Genomic DNA, 12,290 nt, shown 5'->3' with positions numbered 1-12,290 from the left:
TTGGTTCTATAGAGTCCAAACTATGAGAAAATGATGGGGTTCAAATTTTCCCGACCCCCACCCTGTTTCTGGGGGGGTCATCTATTTGGGACCTCCCAGAACAGTATGCCAGCCAGTTAATGTCCGATTTTCATAATATTAGAATTATTTTGTTTTAAAACATTCTGAGTTGATTTCTTAAACTTTTAAAGTGATCAGAAGAATCTTTTTTTTACTTTTGGTAGGGGTGTTTCCTCACCTGGGACCTCCCGGACTGACCCCTGGGCCTATTCCAGTTCTCATTACATTCCTCGCTCTGCTCCTGCTCCAGAATATTGTCAAATTAGATCATAAATGAAGCATAAAAGTATTTGTAGCTGGGCTCTGATATTAAAAAAATGGTAGTAGCCAATACCAGGGGTCTTCCACAGGGGGCCCATGACCCCTAGGGGGTCCTCAGAGTTACTATACAGGGGCCCACCAAATCATTGTGGGATAGGAACTTTTTTATTTTTTTTACATTAAACCACTTGAACCATAGCATCCCTTTTCCAAGGAGAACTTTAGCCAACAATAGCTGATCTACAAGGTTGTAGTTTGAGCTTGTAGATCAGCTATTTTCAAAGTAAGGTGCCTCAGACCCAAGTGTAGCAAATATTGCTGCTAAATAAAGATCAGCCAAGATCAGCCAGGCTGCTGCTGTCTTTCTCTTTTCTCTTTGTCTTTCTGTTGTCGGTCAGGTGACTGGGAGGGCTACTTGTCATCCTTAGAGGAGCTCTTGAACAGGATGACCGCAGTTTAGGTGTGCTTCCCCGTGGGAGGTTAGGGTGTGGGTTTGAGATGGTTAACATCGGTAGACTGTAGACAACTTGACTGCGTGTACTGTACGTGCGTTTGATTTGTGAGTTCTCTTGGCACAGTACCATGGGTGTGTACGCATAACAAAACCATGATGCTTCTATGCAACGATTGATTGATTGATCATTGAAGCTGAGAAATGTCGGCTATGTGGTTGACACGCACTGTGAGAAGATGAGTTCAGATATGTACCAGTGCCACTGTCTGCTATTTAGTTTAAAGCTGCATTACACCTCAAGCAGACTGAAATTATGAACCCTTTTGGGTGTTATTTTGTCCATAAAGTGATGCTATTCTTGTGTGATCCTCAAAACAGGATTTGATATATTCAGACTAAAATTATTAATATTGCCACCACCACCAATAACCATGATAATACAGCAGCTATCTGCACCCGGGGAAATCACTTTGCCAGCTTGTGAATGTGATGGACATTTCCATTAATATTTTATTTTTGCCACGGACATGCAAAACAAGTGATCAATGATATTACCAGAACACAAATGTATAGCCTATAGGATTCTTAATAGGACTAGATGTTAGATATCCCTAAATATTCAGCACAACAATTGACTGGATTGGAGATGACTTCTTGGGTGGGGTGGAATTGTCAATGATCGCGTGGTGCCACCATACGACACATCTTCAGTTGTGTGCCCCGACCTCATTGGGTGTTTCGGCCTCTTATCACAAGACACCCTCTGCCGAGGTTGGCCCACCACAGGTTGATCAGACCTGGGTGTATGTCGCATGGTGGCACCACGTGGTCATCTGGAAGCCCATGTTGCGTCTCTACGTTTCAGCCACAACCAGTGACTGCTCCGTTCTGCCGCAGTGGAAAGTTCTTTGATTGCCTTCCGTTGGGCCTGACCTCTGATCCCTACTTCCTTCAGGAGCCTTGTAGTGGAACTGGCTACAAAGCCTCTGCAGCCCACCTCCACAGGCCACACCTTCACGTTCCAGCCCCGCCCCTCTGCTTCAGCTGCTAAGTTGGCATACCGCAGTTTCTTCCGCTCGAATGCCTCATCGATGTTATCCTCCCATGGGACTGTTAGCTCAACGATGAAGACACGCCGACAGGATTTGGACCAGAGGACCAGGTCTGGGCGCAGGTTGGTCGCTGCAATTTCGGGTGGGAAGGTGAGTCTCTGGGTGAGGTCTGTCCGCATTTCCCAATCCCGGGCTGCACTCAGTGGGCCTGAGTTTGGAGGAGCTGGCTTGGTCCGCCGTTTCTCCCCTTCCCGGATGAAGGTTTTCCGTGGGAAGGTAGACTGGGCATTTAGAGGCATGGCATTGGTGGTTGCCCTCTTGTTCTCAAGTTCGGCAGCCAAGCACTTTAGCACTTGGTTGTGGCGCCAGGTGTATCTTCCTTGAGTTAGACTGGTCTTACAACCCACCAAGATGTGTTTGAGGTTTGCTGGGGCTGCACACTGGAGACAGGCTGGGTCCTCTCCATACCAAAGATGTAGGTTGGTTGGAGAGGGCAGGACATCATATGTGGCTCTAATGATGAAACTCAGCCTACTAGACTCCATGCTCCACAGCTCGTTCCATGTGATTTTCCTCCTCTCCACGCCATCCCACTTCATCCAGCGGCCTTGCTGGGCCTGGGAGACTGCCTTGGCACACCTGGCTGCTTCCTCCTGGTGGCGCACCTCCTCCACCACCATGTGCCGCCGTTCGGTTGGAGTAGCCTTTTGCCATGTGGGTGTGGATGCTTCCAAGCCAAGGCCCCCTCTGCCGTGTTGGACATGCCCCACTATATCCCGGTGTCTGAGGGCGGTCTTTGCCACTGCAACTGCTGCAGATGGCTTCCATTTCCTCCCTGTTGCTAGGGTTGGAGCAGCACCTCGGACGAATGGATCCCGGGATTCTGTGAGAGTCATTTCCACCCTTGATTTTGCACATTTGTACTCCTCCACCAGGCTTGAGATTGGTAGGGAGAGGGCTCCATTCCCATACAGGCCTATGCTGCTAAGGCCTACTCTCTCTATAGTACTAATTGACTCTTGACGTGTCATAGTGTCTACTCTATTCCACTGCGCTACACATTTTAAAAGAAGTCATTTATCAAAACTTATTTTTGGGGAAAAGCCGATCTACGTACAAGCTCACAACACATTACGGCATGTTGTGACCTTGTAGATCAGCAATTGTCCTTTCTTCTTAGCCTATAATGACAGGCCCAAAATTGGGATTTCAGGGTAAAAATAGCTATATAGTCACCCAACTTACCCAGAAAGACTGGGAAGTTATCCACTGTATACTGGCAGGTGGCCGTCCAGACAGGCATTATATGTGGCATAATGCATGGTCCAAGTATATTCCATGTTTGGGATTTCAATAAATGGGTCTTCCGTCTTATACAGTAAGTAGGCTACAGTTGCAGTCCGAGAAAGGGACACTTAGCTGCAAAGGTGAATGGGTGCGCAGTATACTTAATATTAGGTTATTGCAGATGGCCTTTCAGAGGACAGTGTTACTTGGGGACATGAGGAGACAGGATGTTCTACAAGCTAAACTAGTTTTGTGTTTGTCAACGTAGCTTAAATAGTTGGTGTCAGTTCATTAAGGTGTGTACTCTAGGTGGATGACTTATGAGACATGCAATGGAAACATACCTGAGATTCAAAACAGATAATTAAGTACTGTTTAAGGAATGTTTCACTGTTCACTGTTTCACTGTGTTGTTGTGGAGCATTTGCTATAACAAAGTAGATAGACTAGACCCCATGCAGTAGTGTCATTGCTGTAACTTGGTATCTGTAATGTGTTCTGTTGCTGCAGGGTGAACTACTGTATGGGTAGCATTATAGTATAATCGATGCCTTACAGCCCCCCCCCCCCCCCCCCCCCCCCCTCTGTTTTGGAATGAGGGAACATAGGGCTGGGGGAACATATAGGGCTGAGGGAACATAGGCCTGAGGGAACATAGGGCTGAGGAAACTTGGGTACGGTCCCAACACTATTAGGGAGGACATTCAAGATGATGATGACGAAGATGAATAGATCCTGCAAATAATGTATTGTAGGCATAATTGACCATGGGCTCTTTAAGAGTATAGGTGTGTGTGTGTGTGTGTGTGTGTGTGTGTGTGTGTGTGTGTGTGTGTGTGTGTGTGTGTGTGTGTGTGTGTGTGTGTGTGTGTGTGTGTGTGTGTGTGTGTGTGTGTGTGTGTGTGTGTTGTTAGTGTGAGTGCAGTGTGTGAAATAAATGGACACATTCTGCGTGCCCAAAGTGAGAAGTTGCAATACCTTTATTACCTGCAGTAACATCTGTCAACAATAATGGTAGAATACTAATAAACTATCAAAGTACTTTACATAAACGCAAGATATTCTAATACTATTCGAAATACTTGCAAATCTGTATATATGGGTGCAAGAATAGGGGAAAAACTAGTCCCGGCCCCCTGTGGAAGACCCCCTGTATTAACTACTACTCATTTTTGTAATCAGTGCCCAGCTACAAAAGCTTTTAATGCTTTAAGTATTATCTAATTTGACATTGTTCTGGAACAGGAGCAGAGCGAGGAATGTAATGAGTACTGAGATGAGTCCGGGGGGTCCCGGTGAAGAAAGACCCCAACCTAAAGTCAGAAAAGATCATTCTGGCTACTTTCAAAGTGTAATAATAATAAATCAACTCAGAATATTTAAAAACCTATAAAACAACCCTAATATTATGAAAATCGGACATTAATTGTCTGGCGTAATATTATGGGAGGTCCCAAAATATATGACCCCCCAAATAAGGGGTGGGGGTCGGGAAAATTTGAACCCCATCATTTTCTGACAGTTTGGTCCCTATGAAAGCCAAAAAAGCAAAAAAAAACACTTTTAGCAAAAAAATCCTACGGAAATACACCTCGTACCACACTACTAAACAAGAGCATACATATTTTAAAGATAATAACACACATAATTATTATAAAGATAATAACATACATATTATAAAGATAACTGTAGATTAATAAGACGTGCATTCAGGGACGTGCAGGTGGGCGGGGCTTAGATGGGCAGAGGGCGGGGCTTAGAGGGGCAGAGGGCGGGGCTTAGAGGGACATGGGGCGGGGCTAAGATGTCCACAAGGGACCAGACTATAATAGTTGTATGACATTTCTCTTAAATTAACTCTAGGATTATACGTGTCATGAAAAACTAGAAGTCCACATACATTCCACTGAATGAATGAATGAATCAATGAATGCGTGTCCTCGCTCAAACGCGAAGGCCGTTCCGACGTGGGTCGGACCGCGAGTCCCGACCGTTCCTCCATCTCCATCAGACACTCGTCCTTCGGGGTTTTTTACGGCCGTCCGCCGTGATTAACTCATTCGGAACGGGAACCCGTTTTGGTGTTAGCATCATGTTATGCTTTAGCTATTGAAAAATAGCAGATCTACAAGCTCATAGCGCGCCACTCGAGCTTGTAGGTCTGCTATTTTTTGAAAAATCGAAGAACGACTGACATTTTTTTAGAATCTGATCTCAGGTCAGAATGGGGTTAATCAGACCAGTGTGTGTCCAGCAGTGGAAACCTGGTATGAATCTGATCTCAGGTCAGAATGGGGTTAATCAGACCAGTGTGTGTCCAGCAGTGGAAACCTGGTATGAATCTGATCTCAGGTCAGAATGGGGTTAATCAGACCAGTGTGTGTCCAGTGGAAACCTGGTATGAATCTGATCTCAGGTCAGAATGGGGTTAATCAGACCAGTGTGTGTCCAGTGGAAACCTGGTGTGAATCTGATCTCAGGTCAGAATGGGGTTAATCAGACCAGTGTGTGTCCAGTGGAAACCTGGTGTGAATCTGATCTCAGGTCAGAATGGGGTTAATCAGACCAGTGTGTGTCCAGTGGAAACCTCGTATGAATCTGATCTCAGGTCAGAATGGGTTAATCAGACCAGTGTGTGTCCAGTGGAAACCTGGTGTGAATCTGATCTCAGGTCAGAACGGGTCAACGCCACGTCGTCAGCGTTCATCCTGAGGTGCGTCAGCAGCGTGACGGAGGAGGAGGGCGGGGCGTCGGTGGGCGTGGCCACCTCGCGGGAGTCGGCGGCCGGGCGGGGCCGGGCGGGGCTGGCGTTGCCGCGGCGACGGCAGCAGCAGAATACGTTAACGAGGGGGCGGAGCAACAGGCGGTACAGGCCCCGCCTCGCGGCCTCGCTGACGAAACAGTAGAGAGCCGGATCGGCCAGGGAGTTCACGCTGGTCAGCAGGAGAGACAGGTGGTAGTAGTTAAATATACCTGAAAATATATATATGTAAATATGTAGTTTAATACAGTTCACACTGGACAGCAGGAGAGACAGGTGGTGGTAGTTAAATATACCTGAAAATATATATATGTAAATATGTAGTTTAATACAGTTCACACTGGACAGCAGGAGAGACAGGTGGTAGTAGTTAAATATACCTGAAAATATATATATGTAAATATGTAGTTTAAAACAGTTCACACTGGACAGCAGGAGAGACAGGTGGTGGTAGTTAAATATACCTGAAAATATATAGTTAATATACCTGAAATATATATAAAATATATAGTTAAATATACCTGAAAATATATATATGTAAATATGTAGTTTAATACAGTTCACACTGGACGGCAGGAGAGACAGGTGGTGGTAGTTAAATATACCTGAAAATATATATGAAATGTCTAGTTAAATATACCTGAAATATATAGATAAATACACCTACGATAAAAAAAACAATATTCTTTAGTTTTGGGCTTAATGTATAATAATGTATAATGTATAATAATAATGGACCTTGGTATGAAAAGGGTTGTACAGTAAACTAAAAACTCTACAGTAAAACAAAAAAAGTGTAATAATATAAACTGTCTATACCTGCTATGAAGTTGCAGTCCCTCTCCAGCAGGGTGCGCACTAGGAGGAAGATGTGGTAGGGAGAGAAACACACGAGGAAGATGAGGATGGTGCTGCCGACCAGGTGTCTGATCCTCGTCTTCTGATCCGCCTGCGTCCCCGCACTGCGTCCCACAGCCCGGAGGACACACAGGTAACTGACCTACACACACACACACACACACACACACACACACACACACACACACAGTTAGTCCCCGCACTGTGTCCCACAGCCCGGAGGACACACAGGTAACTGACCTACACACACACACACACACACAGTTAGTCCCCGCACTGCGTCCCACGGCCCGGAGAACACACAGGTAACTGACCTACACACACACACACACACACACAGTCATGTCTTCATCATACTATAATCATGTTTCTCAGGAGCGCCAGTTTCGGTTGTTCAAATATGTGTCTCAAATGTGACCGCTTTGATTTTGACATATTGGTTGTTCAGTTTGACCCACCAGTTCTGGAGATATGGCTTATAGAGTAATGTGTTTTAGAGAAACAGCGAGTTGAGAAAACAGGCTTGAAAGGTTCACATCTGTGGTCTCTAACATTACACCTATAGCTACATGTTTAAGCATTTATTTCATATTTACATGTCTTCTGTGGACTCTAACATTACACCTATAGCTACATGTTTAAGCATTTATTTCATATTTACATGTCTTCTGTGGACTCTAACATTACACCTATAGCTACATGTTTAAGCATTTATTTCATATGTACATGTCTTCTGTGGACTCTAACATTACACCTATAGCTACATGTTTAAGCATTTATTTCATATTTACATGTCTTCTGTGGTCTCTAACATTACACCTATAGCTACAGGTTTAAGCATTTATTTCATATTTACATGTCAAATGTATTTCAGACATCTCTAGTATGTGAAGAGTCTGCTTGTGATATTAACTCATACAGTTATAGTCTTGCTGCCATTATTGTCTCTGTATCAAAAAGAGTCACAAATATGTAAATATGTCTGGGTTATCACAGATGAAGTTGTTAAGTACAGTTAAGTAAATGCAGTAATGTACGTAGTTACTGTGGGCGCGTTCGGAAATAGCGCACTGAGCAATGCAAACTAATATACGAGTGCACTCCCGGGGCGCAATTCTGAACAAACCCTTAGTTTATACCACTCCAACCTACCGACATAATAGCCAATGGGAAGAGGGCAACCTACTGACATAATAGCCAATGGGAAGAGGCCAACCTACCGACAGGATAGCCAATGGGAAGAGGAAGCCCACGATGAAGCGGTAGTAGTTGATTGGATACTCCCAGTCCTGCATGGGGTAGTGCTCGAAGCACACCGATTGGTTGTGCTGCGTCCTATCGCGGCTCAGCACTCTGTGTCTGAAGAAGACCACGCCCACCGCCACCTCCTTCAGCCAGATGAGGGCGCTGGTGAGCCAGGCGGCGCGCATCGACCTGAGACTGTAGAACCTGTTCAGAGACGACCACATGAGGGCGCTAGACTGGAGAACCTGTTCAGAGACGACCACATGAGGGCGCTAGACTGAACCTGTTCAGAGACAACCACATGAGGGCGCTAGACTGGAGAACCTGTTTAGAGACAACCACATGAGACCTGAGACTGGAGAACCTGTTCAGAGACAACCACATGAGGGCACTAGACTGGAGAACCTGTTTAGAGACGACCACATGAGGGCACTAGACTGGAGAACATGTTTAGAGACGACCACATGAGGGCACTAGACTGGAGAACATGTTTAGAGACGACCACATGAGGGCACTAGACTGGAGAACATGTTTAGAGACAACCACATGAGACCTGAGACTGGAGAACCTGTTCAGAGACAACCACATGAGGGCGCTAGACTGGAGAACCTGTTTAGAGACAACCACATGAGACCTGAGACTGGAGAACCTGTTCAGAGACAACCACATGAGGGCACTAGACTGGAGAACCTGTTTAGAGACGACCACATGAGGGCACTAGACTGGAGAACATGTTTAGAGACGACCACATGAGGGCACTAGACTGGAGAACATATTTAGAGACGACCACATGAGGGCACTAGACTGGAGAACATGTTTAGAGACAACCACATGAGACCTGAGACTGGAGAACCTGTTTAGAGACAACCACATGAGGGCGCTAGACTGGAGAACCTGGAAGACACTTTAGTACCTCAGCTTAATGGGTGGACCTACGTTAATGGGTGGACCTATACATCAATGTGTGGACCTATACCTCAATGGGTGGACCTACCTCAATGGGTGGACTTATACCTCAATGGGTGGACTTATACCTCAATGGGTGGACCTATAAATCAATGGGTGGACCTACCTCAATGGGTGGACCTACCTCAATGGGTGGACCTACCTCAATGGGTGGACCTATAAATCAATGGGTGGACCTACCTCAATGGGTGGACCTACCTCAATGGGTGGACTTATACCTCAATGGGTGGACCTATAAATCAATGGGTGGACCTACCTCAATGGGTGGACCACGGCCAGGTATCGGTCCAGACTGATGCAGCACAGGAAGCCGATGCTGATGTAGATGTTCTCGTAGAGCAGGAAGCCACACAGCTGACACACCCACTCCCTGTGGCTCCAGTTGTCATCCTGCACACACACACACACACACACACACACACACACGCACACATGCACACACACACACACACACACACACACACACACACACACACACACACACACACACACACACACACACGTTACACACAAAAGAACAATACTACACAATGGTGCAATGAAGCTTAGCGTTAGTTAAGGGAAGTCATTCACTCCTCAGCTGTCAATCAGAAGATCAGACGGATCTAGTATGAGAGTAGCGTTGACTCCCATTGTAATAATGGAATGAGGAAGTGCTCATTATATCTCAATGGGATAGTTCCAATGTGTGGAACTATAGCCCATAGGCACCCCGCTTTGTCTCAATGGGATAGTTCCAATGTGTGGAACTATAGCCCATAGCACCATGCTTTGTCTCAATGGGATAGTTCCAATGTGTGGAACTATAGCCCATAGCACCATGCTTTGTCTCAATGGGATAGTTCCAATGTGTGGAACTATAGCCCATAGCACCCCGCTTTGTCTCAATGGGATAGTTCCAATGTGTGGAACTATAGCCCACAGCACCCTGCTTTGTCTCAATGGGATAGTTCCAATGTGTGGAACTATAGCCCATAGCACCCCGCTTTGTCTCAATGGGATAGTTCCAATGTGTGGAACTATAGCCCATAGCACCCTGCTTTGTCTCAATGGGATAGTTCCAATGTGTGGAACTATAGCCCATAGCACCCCGCTTTGTCTCAATGGGATAGTTCCAATGTGTGGAACTATAGCCCATAGCACCCTGCTTTGTCTCAATGGGATAGTTCCAATGTGTGGAACTATAGCCCATAGGCACCCTGCTTTGTCTCAATGGGATAGTTCCAATGTGTGGAACTATAGCCCATAGGCACCCCGCTTTGTCTCAATGGGATAGTTCCAATGTGTGGAACTATAGCCCATAGGCACCCTGCTTTGTCTCAATGGGATAGTTCCAATGTGTGGAACTATAGCCCATAGGCACCCCGCTTTGTCTCAATGGGATAGTTCCAATGTGTGGAACTATAGCCCATAGGCACCCTGCTTTGTCTCAATGGGATAGATTGTCTCAATAATACCTGAAAGAAGTACTGTAGCCAGAGTGGTAGAGAGGCCAGGTACAGCAGGTCAGACACGGTGAGGTTCAGTAAATAAACTCCCAGTTCGTTGCGTTGTCTCAACTGTAGAACGGCATGGTAGAGGCTGTACAGGTTGGAGGGAACGCCCACCTAGTGCACGCACACACACACACACACACGTACACACACACACACACACACACACACACACACGGTAGAGACTGTACAGGTTGGAGGGAACGCCCACCTATAACATACTAGTATGACCTCTTTCGGTCCGGGGCGTTTGTTTGGAAACAGGCACTCTGACGGGCAAAGTTCCACCCTGAAGATTCATTAATTGTAAAGCAGATCAAAACCGAGGTAGACAGTACTTTGTACCACCTGGAACTGGTCTCTAAACTGCCTCCCCCTGGCCAGCCGGGGCGCCTGATGGAGGGGAAAGGAACTGGTTGGAATAACGTGTTCCTTCCACGCGCTACGCTACGTCCAACCAGGGAAACTCCCCCCTGTCAGGTGTAAAGGAGCAACTTGGACACTCAGGCATGAAGGAAGCATGAGTTAAGTCCGTTGCTCTCCCCAGGTTGGCGGAGGGTGTGTAGAGCCCAGGATCACATTAGATGATTGACACAGGGGTGAAAAATGGGTTACAGAATCGTGGGATAAAAAAATAATATATATAAAATAAAATAAACACACTTATAAAGCAGCTTTGAGTATCCTATCTCTGGCAATGTTTCACCCGGCGAGCCCCTCCCGGCGAGCCCCTCCACCAGCATTTTTGTAACATGGTTCACAGAGCGTCGCAGTCCCGCCCCCCCTCGAAATCCCCGTTCATTTTCCCTCATAGACTTTTCAGAAAGTATTTATTTAAAGACAGTTAACGTCGCGCGGACAAAGACAACTCTTGTCGTGACAAATCATGACAACAAACAAAAAAAATTGGGCCAAACAAAGAATTAGAAAGTAGGAGGAAAGAAAGGCAGGATTTAACACCTTTTTTTTGTTGTTTTCCTTCTTTGTAATTATTTTGTTTGGTCCAAAATATTGTGTGTTGTTGTCATGATTTGTCACGACAAGAGTTGGCTTCGTACGACTGCGACGCTCCATAGTGCTTCCACTTAACCCATTCTGACCTGAGATCAGATTCATACGAGGTTTCCACTGGACACACACTGGTCTGATTAACCCATTCTGACCTGAGATCAGATTTTAAAAAAGTCAGTCGTTCTTTGGTTTTTCAAAAATAGCAGACCTACAAGCTCGTAGCGCGCCACTCGGTGGCGCGCTATGAGCTTGTAGATCTGCTATTTTTCAATAGCTAAAGCATAACATGATGCTAACACAAAAATGGGTTCCCGTTCAGAATGGGTTAATTGCACACACGCACGCACGCACGCGCACACACACACACGCGCACACACACACGCACACACACACACGCACACACGCACACGCACGCACACACGTCCAGTGCTCACCAGCAGCACCAGGATGTAGACAGGGGAAAACAGGTACAGGTGGATCTGGTGACTGATGGTGCAGTTGATGATGTCATCGTTTTCGGACATGTTGGTGTGCACCATGACACACACACACACACACGCACGTGCACACACATTCACACAAATTACGGTAACCCACACAAGCGACGCACTAATACACACACACACACAATCACCCTCTCACACGCACACGCATGCACGCACGCTAACACACGCACGCCCATGCACACACACACACACACACACACACACACACACACACACACACACACACACACACACACACACAAACTCACAATCACAGACACACCATGTCGGTTAATGAGATGTGTGGCATCACATCCTGTCCTGTGCGGTGATTGGCTGTTTGGTCTGCATCTCCTC

General features: G+C 46.2%; 1 protein-coding gene across 1 annotated transcript; it reads right to left on the bottom strand.

Moving 5' to 3' along the window:
- Positions 1-5,355: 5,355 nt before the first annotated feature.
- LOC308320541 (ovarian cancer G-protein coupled receptor 1-like) lies at positions 5,356-11,999 on the bottom strand. Its single transcript, XM_080771046.1, has 7 exons — positions 11,883-11,999; positions 10,402-10,551; positions 9,201-9,334; positions 7,954-8,182; positions 6,695-6,875; positions 5,765-6,087; positions 5,356-5,445 (listed from the first exon to the last, which is right to left on the bottom strand). Exons 1-7 carry the CDS (start codon positions 11,985-11,987, stop codon positions 5,416-5,418), a joined length of 1,152 nt encoding a protein of 383 aa, XP_080627172.1. The 5' UTR covers positions 11,988-11,999; the 3' UTR covers positions 5,356-5,415.
- Positions 12,000-12,290: the final 291 nt, after the last annotated feature.

Source organism: Protomyctophum bolini, assembly GCF_963924005.1.
Source record: "Protomyctophum bolini genome assembly, chromosome: 8".
Taxonomy (NCBI): domain Eukaryota; kingdom Metazoa; phylum Chordata; class Actinopteri; order Myctophiformes; family Myctophidae; genus Protomyctophum; species Protomyctophum bolini.
This window is presented reverse-complemented; position numbering and strand designations above follow the sequence as displayed.

Coding starts and splice junctions, on each gene's coding strand:
- LOC308320541 (XM_080771046.1), bottom strand. CDS start 11,987: ATGGTGCACACCAACATGTCCGAAAACGATGACATCATCAACTGCACC. Junction 9,335..10,401: donor GGCTACAGTACTTCTTTCAG/GTATTATTGAGA, acceptor GTGTGTGTGCAG/GATGACAACTGGAGCCACAG. Junction 8,183..9,200: donor GCCGTGGTCCACCCATTGAG/GTAGGTCCACCC, acceptor GTCTCTGAACAG/GTTCTACAGTCTCAGGTCGA.